This window comes from Austrofundulus limnaeus, unplaced genomic scaffold (assembly GCF_001266775.1).
Source record: "Austrofundulus limnaeus strain Quisiro unplaced genomic scaffold, Austrofundulus_limnaeus-1.0 Scaffold91, whole genome shotgun sequence".
Lineage (NCBI taxonomy): Eukaryota > Metazoa > Chordata > Actinopteri > Cyprinodontiformes > Rivulidae > Austrofundulus > Austrofundulus limnaeus.
This window is the reverse complement of record NW_013952493.1, coordinates 1,229,310-1,246,500: the sequence shown is the minus strand read 5'-3', so window position 1 is coordinate 1,246,500 and position 17,191 is coordinate 1,229,310. Positions and strand designations below refer to the sequence as shown.

At 37.4% G+C, this 17,191-nt stretch overlaps 2 protein-coding genes and 1 long non-coding RNA gene across 3 annotated transcripts in view; all 3 read left to right on the top strand.

The window, feature by feature from the left end:
- The window catches only part of LOC106520394 (serine/threonine-protein kinase TAO1), a 14,846-nt gene extending 1,114 nt beyond the window's left edge, over positions 1-13,732 (top strand). The window contains exons 2-20 of the mRNA XM_014012472.1: positions 2,942-3,190; positions 3,610-3,681; positions 3,959-4,060; positions 4,166-4,211; positions 4,332-4,428; positions 5,491-5,604; positions 5,707-5,798; positions 6,177-6,270; positions 6,359-6,440; positions 6,526-6,693; positions 6,800-7,000; positions 7,144-7,278; positions 7,446-7,682; positions 8,118-8,246; positions 8,373-8,576; positions 8,675-8,914; positions 9,012-9,224; positions 9,375-9,557; positions 9,894-13,732. Coding sequence (XP_013867926.1) covers positions 3,059-3,190; positions 3,610-3,681; positions 3,959-4,060; positions 4,166-4,211; positions 4,332-4,428; positions 5,491-5,604; positions 5,707-5,798; positions 6,177-6,270; positions 6,359-6,440; positions 6,526-6,693; positions 6,800-7,000; positions 7,144-7,278; positions 7,446-7,682; positions 8,118-8,246; positions 8,373-8,576; positions 8,675-8,914; positions 9,012-9,224; positions 9,375-9,557; positions 9,894-10,427 — 3,075 coding nt within the window. The 5' untranslated portion in view covers positions 2,942-3,058 and the 3' untranslated portion in view covers positions 10,428-13,732. The remainder of the gene's footprint in view (positions 1-2,941; positions 3,191-3,609; positions 3,682-3,958; positions 4,061-4,165; positions 4,212-4,331; positions 4,429-5,490; positions 5,605-5,706; positions 5,799-6,176; positions 6,271-6,358; positions 6,441-6,525; positions 6,694-6,799; positions 7,001-7,143; positions 7,279-7,445; positions 7,683-8,117; positions 8,247-8,372; positions 8,577-8,674; positions 8,915-9,011; positions 9,225-9,374; positions 9,558-9,893) is intronic.
- A 456-nt stretch (positions 13,733-14,188) lies between these two features.
- On the top strand, positions 14,189-15,102 carry LOC106520393 (uncharacterized). Its single transcript, XR_001310547.1, has 3 exons — positions 14,189-14,308; positions 14,805-14,934; positions 14,997-15,102. It is a non-coding gene; the product is annotated as an uncharacterized LOC106520393 (long non-coding RNA).
- A 1,384-nt stretch (positions 15,103-16,486) lies between these two features.
- paf1 (PAF1 homolog, Paf1/RNA polymerase II complex component) overlaps positions 16,487-17,191 on the top strand; it is a 7,122-nt gene continuing 6,417 nt past the window's right edge. Inside the window, exon 1 of the mRNA XM_014012470.1 lies at positions 16,487-16,717. Coding sequence (XP_013867924.1) covers positions 16,668-16,717 — 50 coding nt within the window. The 5' untranslated portion in view covers positions 16,487-16,667. The remainder of the gene's footprint in view (positions 16,718-17,191) is intronic.

Here is a 17,191-nt window from a genome sequence, read left to right as displayed (position 1 = left end):
TATATATATATGTTTTGAAGTTCAATATAGTATCTGATTTGCATATTTTACTTCCTAACTTGACTAAAATAATAGTCTTGCCTGCCACGTCTTTATTATTTACTTGAATATCAACAAATGTCAGGGCACTCGTTCCTTAAATTGGTCCAAATTAATTAATTTAATTTTTTATGGCATAGTCTGCTTGATCTGTAAAATCTCGTTTTGGCTAATGTGCCTTCTCCAGGGAGTCAAAACCTTGATCAGGTTTGTTTTTGAATTTACTATCATCCTTTACATTGGTTTTTTTGTTCCTACTTTTAAGTCGGTGATGCTACATATCACTGGTCAAAATTCTCACTGGGGCCCATTCCTACCTCCCCGTAGCAATGCAAACAGGAAGTGCAGAGAAATGCACTGGAGTGAGGGTATATATTGGGAATTCCAGCCCTCTAACTTTGTTGTCCTGTCCTGCTGCATTCTTGTGCATTTGTATGCCCTAGTTGGAAGGCTTGGGTGGTTTTATGAAGGTGTCTGTTATCATCGTTTCCATTCCCGTCCACGGTTAAAAAAAATCCCATCATGGCGTAAGACGGCCAAGCTCACCGAGTGGCAACAATGCTGTAAAGAACAAGGCAGTCTTACATGGTAATGAGGTTTTATTTCAGGGCTGTGGCTGCATTTGTGTAGAATAGTGGGGCTGTTCAGTGTTGTTGTGAGACAAAAGATGTCTGCTTGAACTGGGGGCTGTTTCTCCCAGGCTGTGGAAGAAGTCTTGTGACTCTAGCGTCAGCTCTGCATCTGTTTGCAGCTGATCATCTGAGCTGCATGAACTCAGTGAATGTCCCTCAGCAATCTTTTTACAGTCTGCATTGATGCAGCTGTAATAACAACAATATAGCAGTGAAAGTTTAAGTTTGACTTAGAAGTTTTTGCATGCATTTAGTAATCTTTAGTATTAATTTTTCAATGTGTGAATTTTCTTGTAATTCTAGAAACTAAGAAAAAACACATTTTACCTTTTTGTCTGTAGACATGAAAACATTTTTGCTATGTAGTTGTTTTTGAGATAAAGTTTAATAACCTTTTTATAGTGTGTTTTGTGCACCTCAAATTTTTTTCACATTGCAAAAGCAGCAGACAAAATATCATATTTTATTGTCTGCATCGTTTTGAAAAAAATTATTAATCCTGTTATTTTTTATAGCCACTATTTAAAAAAAGTCAAAAATTGAAATTTAAACTGCTTTAAAAGAGTGACAATTGAAAGTTGTTAAATTAGCCAATCAGAGTGCATGCGCTTGGCCTCCTGTGTTGATCTTTTTTGCAACAAAGATGAAGCCTCTGACTGAAAAACTGTTTGATCAGTCGGTTTTGTAGAGGGATTTGTTTTGGTTTTGATTGTGATAAGCACTTAATGCCCAAGATATGTTTTCAACGAGCTAAGATTATTTTAGTCGAGGGTTTGTTGTATTTTGACTTTGACTTGTACATAATTTTACCGTTTGCTCAATCATGCAACCTTTTATGATATGAATTCTGTAATATCGGCCAGTGAGTGTTCCCCATGTTCTTGTTAGTGTGTGTAATATTTACTCCTATAATGCACAGACTATGTATGGATTATATTTGATTTTATTTAAAAGTGGGCAGCAAAGAAGCCTAGCTTTAGAAGGAGGGGAACTACAGTGATGCTTTTTTTGGAAGATGTATTGTTTGAGGAGCTTCACCATCATTCACTTTTGTACAATTCGCTATTTGGGACACCAAGAAAATCTAAAAATGTGTCAAATTCCCATCCTCAACTTCTTTTAACTGAAGTTGACAAACAAGCTTTTCACCACTTGTCAGACAGGAGTGTGAAACTACTGATTAGTCCAATGCTAAGACAAATTAAGGCTAAGGTAAACTATGCAGATTGTTTGTTGACGGCGGGGTCGCTCCTTTACCCAAATTGCAGTTCTGGACCTGCTCAATAATCTCAAACAGCAGCTTAGAAGAAACAAAAACAAGAAGTGCATGTAATCATATTAACTAAAGACTGTTTAAATAAAATACTATTTTGTAGAACAATTTTTATCTTGATCTAAACACAGAATTTGACATTGCTGCCATTAATAATAATAATAATAATAATAATAATAAAAGAAACTAACAAAAAAAATCACTTTCCACCACACTTCTTTAAACAATATTCATCATCTTGCTGCAAGCATTAGGGGCCAAATTACAAACAATAAGTAGAATCTGCTCTGTCTCATCTCATAAAAACCTCAGTGTTGAATTTCCAGTTCAGTCTGTTGTTCAGATATCTGTAGTTTTTCACTTTCTTCTGTCTGGTTAAAATTGTATTCAACTTATTCCTTCTCAAATTCACAATCATGCCTTTTGTCTCGTCTTTAAGATGAGGTGATTGTTCCCACACAAATGCATAAAACTGTAAAACTGCCACCAGTTCTCTGTACTCAGCCTCCACCACTGACACACCCCACAGCTGTAGTCATCGGAGTATTTCTGAACATGACACATGTCTGAGTTGTACTGGAAGTCTGGGATGTAATGTAAAAGAAAAATGATCATAGTTTAGTTCTTTATGATGGCGGACACCGCTGGTATTGTTGCACAGGGTTTATTGAATTTTACTGTTAATCGTTTGTATGAAATCACGAGATTTAATTTAGTCTTTGTATTGCTTTGCTTTTATTTAGGTACTTTTTAAATCTATGAGTCATTCTTTCTTCTTACATCTGTCTGTTGTTTTATGCCAAAAAAAAGGTGTCAGAGATGAAGACATCGAGACGTTTTTCGCACTGGTTTCATTATTACAGCTGCTATTACTATGGGAACAAGGGATCTATGCTAGATGGCAAAATGATTTTAGCTGGCTGTTCTTTTATTTTGTCTGAGGTAAATTTACTCCCAAACATCCAGGATCTAAGTTTGTTTCTGTTTGTATTTACAGTCCTGAACACACATGAAAGCACTGTCCTGCAGATGAGCCGTCACTGGGGGCTTTCCCGTCGCTGTCGCAGACCCAGATAGTTTCTGGCGACAGCGGCATTGCCCCCAACATCGCATTATGCCCAACAGCAGTCGGGCGGGGAACCTGAAGGACCCCGAAATTGCAGACCTCTTCTTCAAGGAGGATCCGGAGAAGCTCTTTTCAGATCTGCGTGAAATTGGACATGGCAGCTTTGGTGCTGTTTACTTTGTGAGTATTCCTTTAGAAAAGTGAAAGGTCCAAACCTTAAATGTTTTCCTAGTTTGATCTCAGAACTACTTTTGAGGTAATTTCAGAGAAATCCAACATCCTGGTTTACTGGGTAAATAATAATGCATCAATAATAATAATAATCTAATAATTATCAATAATAATAATAATAATTCTTCAATAAACTAAATATGTTGGAACAGTTTGAACGGCAGGAAACTGTCAGAATTGCTTTCTATATTGTTGCTCTTTATTTCCAAGAAGTTTTAATTGAAGAGGTTTTCATAAGTCCTGTTTTTCAGTATAAACAATATAGTTTAGGTAATGACTTTGGTCATTTTTAGATCTGTTAATTTACTACCACAGATGTTTAGCTGTATGGTTGATAATCACAGTTATGTAATGCTCTTGTCTTTCAGGCACAAGATGTGCGGACGAATGATGTGGTGGCCATCAAAAAGATGTCTTACAGTGGGAAACAGTCCACTGAGGTTTGGTAGCTTTTACTAACATCTGTCTTATTATGTCACAACACTGCAATATTAAGTTCCAGAATATTGGAACAACTGTGCATGTGTAAAAAGGAGCAAAGTTAAGCTTCTCATTGCTAAAACAGGACATAAGCTAAACCAGAAGACTTTTTCTTTCCCTCAAAACAGAATTGATTTCTCTCATTTCTTTAAGTATTTGGATGTTTTACAAATCATACAATGTGTTCTAAAAATGTGATGAATTTAACTGATCAGAAATCCTAAACTGTTTTTACAGAAATGGCAAGACATAATAAAGGAGGTGAAATTCCTGCAGAGAATACAACACCCAAACAGCATAGAGTACAAAGGATGTTACCTGAGAGAGCATACTGCTTGGGTAAGATTTTATATTGAAGAGTTAATAATACCATTAATGTATGATTAAAATGTAAAAATCATTGATGGAAAAATACCAGTTCTCATAAAACGTGTTTTCCTACAGCTGGTGATGGAATATTGTCTAGGATCAGCTTCAGATTTGTTAGAAGGTAGGTTTAAAATCTTAGTAGTTGATCAGTTCATGTGGCTGCAGTAACTAAAGCTGACATGTAAATTCAGTTTGTCACCATTTGTTGTACTTTACGTCACTGCTGATGCATACCTTCCAGTTCACAAAAAACCTCTGCAAGAAGTTGAAATAGCGGCGATTACCCATGGTGCTCTTGAGGGTTTGACCTATCTTCATTCCCACAACATGATTCATCGGTGAGTGAGTTTTGAAACATGCCTAGACATTATGCCCTCAGGCATTCTGCTTTCTTTTGTTAAACAAAACAAGACAAAGAAGTAAACCACAAACAACCCACAAGAAAATAAATAACTAAAGCACATGAAATAGTTTAACTTACTCAGATGTCAGTAAATACAACAGTCATCCATTTTGGATTAGAAATTCTTAAGCATAAATAAACTAGATAACGAACTTCATCTGCAGTATCTATGATCAAAGTGTAGTCTAGAATCTCCCCTTTACAAGGAGGGAGGGTATTTCATTGCTGTTCAACTGACGGGCAAAAAATTCCTGGAAGAACCATTTAGAAAAGTCTGAAATGACAAATATTTCCATCAGATGTAATTTTATTTTATAGATGATTTATTACAACCTGCCAATGAGTTAATTTAAAATTAAACTAATCAAATTGCTGTTTAAATAACATTTAAATAGCAATATTAGTTGGCAGATGTCTATCCCATGACCTGTGGCCTTCTGAGCAATCTAAATGAATAGCCCTGAGGTAGATGAAAATAATAATTTGTACATAGGAATGGAGGCAGATCAAAGACAAAGGAAAATAAATACAATTTAAGACAGGGAAGCTTACCAGGTCTGTTTTCCTGAAGTTGGAAGAAATTAAGTTGTTTAACATGATAAAAAAAAAACAGATTCTCTTATTGTTCTGAATCTTTTAAGATTATTTAAGCATATGTTTAACTTCTTTGAGTTTTACATGACTGAGAACAGCCTTTACCTTTAAAGTGGAGAGGTAGGTGAAAAAGGCTTCCAGTTTCACAAAATCTGTTGCAACTAAAAAAGTGAAAACAATAACATCTCTTAGTTTTGGAAAGATGTGAGGTTGATGTTGGTATCCTGAATATTGCAACAAATGGATCTAAGTCAATCTGAACTCTACGAGCTGCTGAGAGTGTACTTAAAACATCTCTCCAGAAGTCAAAGACAAATGTTTCCAAAACACAGACACAATTTGCTGGAAATCAGGAATTCTGTTTTCTGAGTAGAACTTGATAATTTATCTCTGTGTTTGACAGTGACATCAAAGCAGGAAACGTCTTACTGACGGAATCGGGTCAGGTGAAACTTGCAGACTTTGGTTCTGCTTCCATAGCTTGTCCTGCAAATTCCTTCGTTGGGACCCCATATTGGTACGCTACAAAGCTTCTGTATTAAGTGTATTAAGTCAATGTGTTTTTCATAGGTATATTTTTGACATAATTGTGTTCTGCTGCATATGTTTGCTTGCTTAGGATGGCCCCAGAAGTAATTTTAGCTATGGATGAGGGTCAGTATGATGGGAAAGTGGACATCTGGTCTTTGGGAATAACCTGCATCGAATTAGGTATGTTTCAACATTTCTGATTTGGTTTGCTTCTAACAATAGAAGAATTGTTTTAATTTTTTTTTATTTTTTGTTTGTTTGTTTTTTATAAATGTATTGTCTATGTTGTCTTTTTTTATAATTCATAGTCTTTAAACAGACAGATTTTTTTCACCCTTTTCCCTGTGCTAGTTCCTCCTATCACATGTAATAAATGAAAACCTGTGTGCTTTGGTTCAAACTACATTGTGGTACAGCTGAACACAGAAGGACCAAGAAAACACGATCAAATTTGCTGCAAAACCATTATTTCTTTATTTTGTTAAGTTCAATTGCTTTTTTCTTTACTTATTTTTTAGTAAAAAGTAAAATTTATTTCTGAAATGGTTTCTTTCATAGCTGAGAGGAAGCCTCCACTTTTCAACATGAATGCAATGAGTGCCTTATACCACATAGCACAGAATGAGAGCCCAACACTGCAGTCTAGTGAATGGTGAGTATCGTAAATGCGTACATTTAGCATGCTAGTTATTTATCAGTTACGTTCTAAACCTTGTTCCCTTTTTTACGCTTGGCTATAGGACGGAATATTTCCGAAACTTTGTAGAGTCTTGCCTTCAGAAACTTCCTCAGGATAGGCCAAACTCTGAGGAGCTCCTACGGGTAGGAATCATCTTGCCTTGGGTTTTTTTTTTCCATTCAAGTAGTGAATTGAATACTAAAGGACTTTTCTGTGTTTGTTTTCCAGCATGCATTTATTCAGCGTAAACGACCAGAATCGGTTCTAATAGACCTGATTAATCGGACCAAGGATGCTGTGAGGGAGCTAGATAATCTGCAGTATCGTAAAATGAAGAAGATCTTGTTTCAGGAAGCCCACAATGGCCCCACAACTGAGGCGCAAGACGATGATGAGGTTTGTCTTTTGACTGTTTCAACTGCTTGTAGCTTACATCTGTGTGGATATATATATAATGATTGTTGTTGTAACCTTGTCTCTGCTTGCTGTGTGTCATTTGTAGGAGCCAGAACACAATGTGAGTAAGACGGGCACAGTGAACAGCGTGGGAAGTAACCAGTCGATTCCGAGCATGTCGATCAGTGCCAGTTCTCAGAGCAGCTCCGTCAACAGTCTAACTGATGTCGGAGACGACAAGAGTGAGGTAGACATGGAGGGAGACCACACGGTGATGTCCAACAGCTCTGTCATACATCTCAAACCTGTAAGATATCAAAGCTTAAACCAAACCTAGAAGCATTGTTTTATATTTATCACATGTCACTGTTTGTAATTAGGAGTACCACACTTTAGATTGTATCTTATGTTGTTCTGAATGTGACGCACTGGGCTTCTTATTATATTTAGGAACAACAGACAAGTAACGAGGAGTCAGAGCCGCCTCAGAACCGAGCAACATCAGAACCACAACCTACACCTGTACAAACTCAGAGGCCAAAACGAAACCGTGAACACTTTGCTACTATACGCACAGCTTCAGTGGTAAAAAACACATTTATTCTTTTTTTGTTCATAAAACAAACAACAAAAAAAACATTGCTCCTTTTATTTACAGGACATGTTCCTTTTTGTTGGAGAGGACAAACTACCTATTGTCCCACTTCATGGTCTGTGAATATGAAAAATTAATATTGTCCTTCCTTTGTCAGCTCACTCGCCAAATTAAGGAGCATGAGCAGAATTCTGAGTTAAGAGAGCAAATATTGGGCTACAAGCGTATGAGGCGGCAGCATCAGAAGCAGCTGCTGGCTCTGGAAAACAAACTGAAGGCTGAAAAGGATGAGCACAGGCTCCGACTGGACAAAGAGCTGGAGAACCAGAGGAATAGCTTTTCTCAAGAGATGGAGAAGCTCATTAAGAAACACCAGGCTTCCCTGGAGAAAGATGTAAGTTGTCAACTCATACGTGTGTTCACTTAAAGCTGTATTTCTAATTCTGGATCTTCCTCAAGGTACTAAAAACCACTGGAAAAAAATGATAGCAACAAACCTGTTAGTTTGGATAAATACTTGCACCATTTTGTCACTCTGTCTCAGTAGCTTGTAAAAATGTTTTCAATCCCATTAGACATTTTTAGAAACCAGAGACCTATGTTCCTGTGAGTGTTGATTATTCATCTTAAATGAGAATGCTTTGAGTTTTTTACATGCCTTGAATAGTCTTCTTGTCTACTGGACAAGAATATTTGAGACAAAATGAATATACGTCTATTTTTAGCTCAAACTGTGAACATAATACTTTTAACTTGATTATGAAAAGGATGTCTGTAGAGATCTGTTTTTGTTCATTTATTTAGTATTGATCAATGTGACGTTTATCAGGCAAAAACCTACAGCAATGATGAAAAGAAGTTCCAACAGCACATCCAGGGTCAGATGAAGAAAGAGCTCAACAGTTTCCTAGAGTCCCAGAAACGTGAATATAAACGCCGCAAGGAGCAACTGAAAGAGGTAAGCTCCTTCACGTTTTTTGTTTTCCCGGCTTCTCTTTCTTTTTACTTGCTGCTAGCAAATATACAACGATCAGAACAAGAACTTCAATTCTGCTTAATGACCCAAAGTCATTCTCCTCTTTAGGAACTGAATGAAAACCAGTCAACCCCCAAGAAAGAAAAGCAAGAGTGGTTGTCCAAACAAAAAGAGAACTTCCAACACTTTCAAGCAGAGGAGGAGGCCAACTTGCAGCGCAAACAACGGCAGTACCTGGAGATAGAATGCCGCAGGTTCAAACGGAGGCTCATGAATACCCGTCACACTACTGAACAGGACCTGGTGCGAGAGGTGAGGACTTCTGAGATTTAATGTCATGAAATTTATCTAATTTCTAACCAAGCAAAATGTGGTACTCACTGTAACTATCTTCATGTGTTTCTTCGAAGGAGTTAAACAAGCGTCAGACCCAGAAGGACTTGGAACATGCCATGCTTCTCCGGCACCACGAGTCTATGCAAGAGCTGGAGCGTCGCCATCTCAGCACCATCCAAAAGACAAGAACTGAGCTGATCCGTCTGCAACACCAGACAGAGCTGACCAACCAGCAAGAGTACAACAAGAGGAGGGAGCGGGAACTCAGACGCAAACATGTCATGGAGGTTCGTCAGCAACCCAAGAGCCTCAAGGTTAGTTTAATATTGGATTGTTATAAAAGTCCTTACTTTTCTTAACAATTCATTTCTGCATTTGTTCCTAATGTGATCACTTTCCTCTGTTGTGCAGTCCAAAGAGCTACAGATCAAGAAGCAGTTCCAAGACACGTGTAAGATCCAGACCAGACAGTATAAAGCACTGAGAAACCATCTGCTGGAGACCTCACCAAAGTCTGAGCACAAAGCCATCCTTAAACAGCTGAAGCAGGAGCAGCACCGCAAGCTGGCCATTTTGGCAGAGCAATATGAACACTCCATCAATGAAATGCTTTCCAGTCAGGCGGTGAGTCTATTAATGTGCAAAACGGTTAAGAAGCATGAGTGTGTCACCTCTGTAGAAGTTTTCTAAATTAGTTCTGCTTGTGTAATTAATTAATTAATTAATTGATTTATTTATTTATTTATTTATTTATTTATTGTTGTTTGTGTTTAGCTTCGCCTGGACGAAACTCAGGAAACTCAGTGCCAAGCCTTAAGAATACAGCTACAGCAGGAGCTGGAGCTTCTCAATGCCTATCAGAGCAAGATCAAAATGCAGACAGAAGCTCAACATGAACGAGAGAAGGAGGACCTGGAACAAAGGATGTTGCTCCGACGAGGACTACTGGAACAAAAGGTTCTGTTCTATATATGCTCATGTGATGTTTAGATGGCACACGTTTACTGGACCTCACTGATATCTGTTAGTGATGCATCAGGTTTAGAAATAAGTTTTATTTTATTAAACATTTTGATTAACAGAAAAAAAGTCTTATTTGGTTTGTATTCAAATGTCCTCATAACTTACAGAATGTAACCATCTTATTTGATCACAGACTGATATTAAATAAACACAGGAGAGAGTTTTAGATATTTAGAAAACAATAAAATAAATCTTGTACTTTGCAACGTAAGCTTGTAGTAATCAATTAGTCATTTATAAACATTGTTTTTGTCCTACTCTTCTCTTTAGATTGAGGCTGAGTTACAATCTTTACAAAAAGAACGTCAAGAGCGAATCCGAAGCCTTCTTGAACGCCAAGCACGTGAAGTTGAGGCTTTTGACTCCGAAAGCCTGCGCCTGGGCTTCAGCAACATCGGGCTCTCAAACATCTCCTCCGAGGGTCTCAACAACAGCTTTCCCGGGGCTCCAGGAGGTTATAGTCAGCAACTGCACTCATCTGTGAGCGCCCAGGGGCCACGCTGGACCGGCCGTGGTTCGAGTTTAGGGCCAAGTCACCGAGGCAGTCAGCACTACCATCACTCCAGTCTAGGAGGAACACCAATGCAAGGGAACTGGGGGCAAGGCATCCACGGAGGAGGGGGCCCACCTCCATGGAGCCGTCACTCTTCTGGATCCCTTGTTTCTCACAGCAGTGGCAGTATACAGAACAGCCCTCAAGTGATGGGTAGGACACCCACAGGAGGGCACGGTGAGCAGGGTATGAGCAGGAGTACCAGTGTCACCTCTCAGATATCTAACGGGTCACACCTCTCCTACACATAGACACCCCCCATACACACCTCCCTCACGGCCCTGGAGTCACTTTGAGTAAAAAATAACAGCAGGACAGAGTATTGGCTTACCCCTGGTGCTCTGTCGCTGTGACACTACCCTTGTACAGATGTGTGATGAAATAAATGTTGCTCAGGTCAAAAGGGCTGGGAATGGCACAGCCCGTCCTCCCAGCAGTTTATTGGCACACACAGATTCTTAGACGTATGTTACAAACGCAGTTGGAGTATTAGCATCTCTTTTTACAGTTCTCTTTCACAGAGACATTTTTTTATCATTCATTTGTTATATTCACAGCCATTGCTTTCATTTTGCACATAAAACACTGTTAGAAAGCTTTTGACAGCGTAACATTTGTCTTTAGAAATGTAGTATGAAACAATCAAACAGGTTTTGCTTCAGGATTTTGTTTTACTCTTCCCATTCATATATAGTAATGCACTGGCCAATTCTGTGGTACGGTGGGAACACTAATTCAGAACTAACTGAGCTAACGGATGCCTTGCTGTCTACCAGCCTGCTGTAATGGTCATTGATGGTCATTGTGATAAATTAGAGGCTTTTGTTTATCCACATGTTAACCAAAATGGGATTTCATGAATGCAAATCCAGGCAAATTTATCTTAACTCTTTCAGACATATGCTTCTACTAATACTGTGCCTTTTTAAGGGTTTGATAACAAATTTTATAGTTTATTATTTTGAATTTCATCCTTGGTTTTCGATCAGTGATAGGTTTTTAGTTCAGGGTTATTTTCACACCTAGAGTTTTAATTCCAGACTTCCAAGATTTCTTTTGAGGAATTCTATATCCTTGAAATGTACAGTGGAGGTGGTCTAATAAAAGTTGACAAATTAAGTTGTGCACATCACTGACTGCATTTTTATGTCTCAGTGGCACTCTAGGGGAATCTTTAAAACTTCTGCAGAGAATGTCAGTGTACACATTCATGAGCAATTGTGGGAAAATTGGAAACGCCATGGCCTTAAATCACAATCCCAGTGCTCATCTGTTTATGTTTATTAGTGCCTTTTTTTTTTTTACAACTGCTGCCTTTTTTCAAAGCACTTTATACAGCCTAATGCTTGTAAAAGTAATATTTGCCTTTTCCCCCTTTCTCTCTCTTTTTTACATTTTGTTGCAAAGCTCCTGGTGGATGAATGTTTCATCGGTACGTGTGTAGAAAAGTCAAACTTAACTGTGCTGTGACTTTTTTAAAGGGGCAAATACCCAAGTAGACACAAAAGCCTTGTGTATGTTGGCATTTGTTATGTATGCAGAGACCCCACCCCCCTTTTTTTTGACAACTTTTACTTTTTTGTGTTTTTTTTTTTTTTTTGTCTCAGAGACTAGCTGTTGTTGGGTTTTGCCTGATTGTGTGTTTAAGCTGAGCTCTGATTGAACTGAGTGTTTGAGGATGCTACAATGTCCGTGTTTATGCTCCAGTTTCTATAAAACAAACTGAACAAAGCTAACTGAGGAGTCCTTTATATTCAGACAGGTAGTTGTCTTGACCATGACAGCAGGCGTTGCGCTACTGAACTAAAACACTGCTTAAAAAAACGTCATGGCCCGAATTAAGTACCACAAAAAGTCAACGGTGCCAAGTTCAAAATGTTGCCTAATCTCATTAGAACCAAAACAAATCTTAGAATCAAATGCAACGTTTTAAATTACGAGTGTAGCTAAAACTCTAAATATATAAAATTGATTATACACACATTTTGTTAGGAAAATAACACAATGCTAAATAAATGTGGCGAAAGCAGCTTTTTTTAAATCCTTTTCAGTTGTTAGTTAAAATATTCACGAACAAGCATGTTGCCTTTGAAGCTGTTTTACAGACGAGGTTTCTCAAAAGTTTTAAAGGCCTTCAGAGATGATACAAAGGTATTTGCTCCCTTGCGTCACAAACTTGTGGATAATGTTCATCGTTTTATGTTTAATTAAAGAACAAGTTCAACTAAACTTACTTTTTTTTAAAAGATTACTTCTAAAACTGACTTTGTTCACCTGTCATTCTCTAAACTACTACTTTTTTAAGGGGTGAGTTGTGTACGCACAGTTTATTGGACAATATTTCAAGTTTCAGATTAAACTCTTTAATATTGCGTTTGCTGCCATCTTGTTTATACGTCACTTTGTGTAGTTGACTGAGATTTACCTCTACAAATGTTACTCTCCAGTGCTGCACACTTTTACGCATTTGTCCTCATTCCTGTCTGATCAAAAGCTTTTTTTAGCTGTTTTTTGTTCATGGCTTGTCACAAATGGTTTTTTTTCTTTTAGTTTTAAACATATTCTTGTCACGTTTGAGGACACAAAGCGCTGGCAATTCTTTTTATATAGAGTTGGATTTTATTTCATGTATATATTCTATCAGAGAAAGTATGCCTTTATATCAAGTTAGACATTATTTGGTTCCAAAACTCATTTTTGTATGCCAACTGATTTTTTTTTTTCTCATCTACTATATCCAAGTAGGCTATATTTGATTCTTTTCTGACTTATTTGTGTTTGGTATAAATGAAAATGTACATATTGGAGTTTTAACATAAGTCAAAAGCCAATATACCAAGTGTTTGAATGTTAGATCAATCTAACCTCAAATATGCCAACTTTTCAGTTTTATAAGGACAGCAATACTTAATTTTGTTTCCCAAATGTTACAGAAACTACATGTTCTTTTCAGTTTGAAAAAAATCCAACAACAACCTGTATTTTATTTCATGTTTTCAATGTTTCAAATAACTTGTCAGTTTTTGTTCTGCAGATGGAACGCAAGTGAGATACTGGATGTGTATCGGCAACTGAAAATAGTGATTCTCTTTAAGGTCAAACACTGTGCCATACCCGTGTTGCCAAGCCCAGACATTCGTGAATCTGTTTCATCCAATGTTTTATCTGTTCTCGAGCTAATGACATAAAATATATGAAACAAATAGACAAGTTGGCTCTGGCTTATTGGCTGAAGTTAAAAACACTTGGGAGTGACAGGCAGATGATGAAAAGATTGCATTTCTTTGAAGATGTCAGTATTTTTTCTTTTTTTTTTTTCTTTTTTTTTGGCACATTACCACTACAACCCTATAACTTGTATTAAAATGTATAGATGGTGGAGTTATTGAATGTCAGAGATTATGAAGATGGTAAAGTACTAAAAGTGGATTTAAATTGTGTACAAAGAGATGAAACAATAAAATGGATACAATTACTATAATGTTTGTATTGTATTTACGTGTTGGCAGAGGGATACTGAACAGAAATCAGCTGTAATAAAGTAATTTTAGTATAACTTGTCTGGTTTATTTATTTATTTTTACTTTGTGTGCACTGTTTTGATATGCTGGTGCATGTAATGAAGCAGACAAGGTCAGGGAGAAATCCCCAGGACCCAAGATGTTTGCAGGTGATGTGATCTGTGGTGGGAACTAATGAAAAAGAACTTGGAGAGTTGAACTTGAGGATGCACAGGACAGAGTGAGGTGAAGGAGAAGGATGACTATTGTGGTGACCCCTGGAGAAGAAACGTCCCACAGGAAAAGAAGAGAGAAGCAAGCGCCACTAAAAACTGGATGTTAGCAGGTGGGCACATGCTTAGAATTACCCATTCAGTTCAACCGTAGAGTTGCGATTACAAGGGGAAAATTTGCTAATTGGATTCATTTAAGCCCCGCCCTCCCCGCTCGTCATTACATTTAACCGGGCGGTGCAGCGGTAAATTGGAAGGAAGCGAACTTAAAATCCAATGGTACGATTTTCGTAAACGGAAGTGCGTCCAACGCGCTTGGTCCAACGTGACTTATGACCACTGCTGTAAATAAAGGCGAAAGAGGCTAGCCTGTAAAAAGTTATGCCGTGTGTAACCTAAGTAAGTATACCAATTTAAAACATGAATTTGTCTTACTTAGCCATCTCGGCATTTCGTGTAGCTAGCTGTCAACGAAAGGGGATTGTATTTCTGTAGCTAACCTCATATAACTACATTAGAATTATCAGAGTCTTGCGATAGTGTCTTAAGTACCACTCTTTATTCAAAATCATAAACTCATAAACCTTTTGTCATTTTTAAGTAGCTACGCGAGCTTATCTACTCGGATTCTGGTGAAGCTAGCTTAGCTGTATCGCTACTTGCAGCTTATAGCTAATTTTGCCCATATGAAGTCGTGGATATTGAATAAATAGGGTTTAAAAAGTTAACTGCTAAAAACTCTCGTTATCATGTTTTGGTTCAGGTCCAGTTTCTGCAGTTACACAGGTTTAGACCAAAGACATGTATTACATGATGCATATGGTTTAGTACTACAGTATTTTGATATGCAGCTATGGCGTTTTCCTACCTGAAGGTGGCATCTGTTTATTTCCAGAACTCCAGGATGTTGTGTGAAATCCTTCTGTCTTCGCTGTGGTTCCTGTTTGTTATCTTCTGGGTCGAAACAATAAGTGTGTGGCTCTTTCTGTCCATGTTTTACCAGGATCGGGCAATTTATCACTCAGGTGATGGGTAAGACTTGCTTATTTTTGTTATTAGTTTTTATTTACTTATTTTTTTTCCACAGTGGAGGGGAATAGCAAGCCCCAATGCAAACAAGTGCATGTACAACGAAATAAGCTCTGTCTCTGATGGCACCGTGTGAGAGCGTAATTTTCAAAAACTCATTTGATGTGCAGGGTGTTTGCAGATGATCCTGGACAGGGGATATTCAGGATGAGCAGGTATGAAGTCTTGATTTTTAATTAACTAAGTTCAGAACATTTTGTTTTGAATATTTTTGTTTTATACAGCTTTAATTCTTCTTCCGTTTCCCAGAGTTGACAGCCCTGTGGAGACTGGGATCCAGACCTGAGATGACTCAAAAGGCTTAGAGATGTTGTCGTACGACTGAAGAACAGATGACGAAAGCCTCTTCTTCTTTCACTTTCCCTCACTGATGTGCACAGCCCACCTGTGCAAGAATGTGGAAAGGTGCAGTTTTAGTGAAGGTGCAGTTATGATCAAAAGGATTGTCCTCTGTGATTTACGCATCACTTCCACTGCTTCACAGTTATGCTGTCAGATTTTGGAGGAGTAAAGTTATCATAAGAAAATCCTGAAAATCCTTTCAAATGAGCTCAGTGTATTTTTTTATTATTATTTCTTTACTTCACTTTAATCTTTGTTTTATACGTACACTAAAATATTATTTTGTCAGACACTCATTCTATGCAATCACTGTTGTCCCCTGTTATTTACAGACATATTTCTGTTCTCAGTTAAGAGGGCAAACCTGTTAGCAGTTTGCCATGTGACTGTTATATATAGTAACCAGATGTTTGAGTTTGTTTGATTCCACAATTTTTAACAATGACCTCTTTTATTCATGAGTATTTAACTTGGAGGAGATCTACAGTATTAGGATTGTATAATTTGCACATTGATTTGTTGTGTTTCCCTCACTTGTGATTCTCATAAAAGCAGTGAAATAACGGTGAGCTTGAAAGGTTTCCACATTTCTACATTTTGTTCAGTCGTTGTTGATTTTTCAGAGCTTTCAGCTATATCTTATGACATTTTTGGGGGGATCTTTTGTATTTTTGTCTTTTGTAATGTTTCCTTGGTAAGTTCAGTTTCAACGAGGTGACTAAAGATGTGATCTTGACGTCCAGCTGAGGATGTAATGTAGAGCAGAAACATAATTTATATTGTGTTGATTTTTTTTTAAATCAAGATCTACATTAAAAAGAGAACAATGTAAACCTTTTAAAATTACTATTTAAAAAAATGTACACTTTTGCAATGTATATTTTGTAAACCTGAAAATTGTTTTAATATGCATTTTTCTTGTCTGGAAATATTAATGGAAAACAGCTAATTCTGGTCTCATTTTTTAAAAATAAAAATATGAAAGCATGTGCTGTTTGACTTTATTGAATAAATGAAAGTAAGTATAGGTTTTTGTCATTGGTGCCTGCTGAATATTACACAAACACGCTTTTTCCACCTCCGCAACAGCAGGGGGCGCTCTCATTAAGTCAAACCGTTTACACGGCGGTCTCTTTCGCCCGTCGGTTCTGCATCCGGTCCCACAGCGAGGAAATAAAATGTGTTTTGTTTCTCTGTTTGCAGTTAGCTGTAACTAATGTGTGTTTCGTAAAGCTTGAGGACCTTGAAGTCTCATCGGGCGCATCTGTATTGATTACTCTTGTTAGCAAACAGCTTAGCTTTTAGCTGTGAGCACTTTCTCGTAATTATGGCTCCAACGATTCAGACACAACAAGCTCAACGGGAGGACGGCCACAGGTAACCTTTCAGCTCTCGGTTCTTGTTTGTATTTTGGAAACGACGTAGCCGCCACAGTTTAGCTTTTATTGTTATTTTTTTCTCACAGCTTACCTTCTAAGTTATATGTGACATGTTTATCAGTAGACAGCAATTTTGCTAAACCAAACACACAACTAAATTTAGCTAAAACTGATCTTGTTGAACAGAATTTAGAAGCCAGGCTTTAAAAAAAAAACCTAATTCGGTAAATATTTGTAGTAGGCGGGAAATCTCAAGTGTCCACATTACGTTGTCTTGCTGTCATTTTTTTATGCACAAGTACAGGTCACAGCTTTATTAAAAAACATTGATCCTTTAACATATATTTCAAAATTCTTTATAGATAATACACGGGATTTTATTAAGAATCAATTTCTCAAGGCCGTTTTCTGCTTAGAAAATAGCTAAGCATTTGGGTCATGACTTAATACTAAACATCACGATCTATATTTT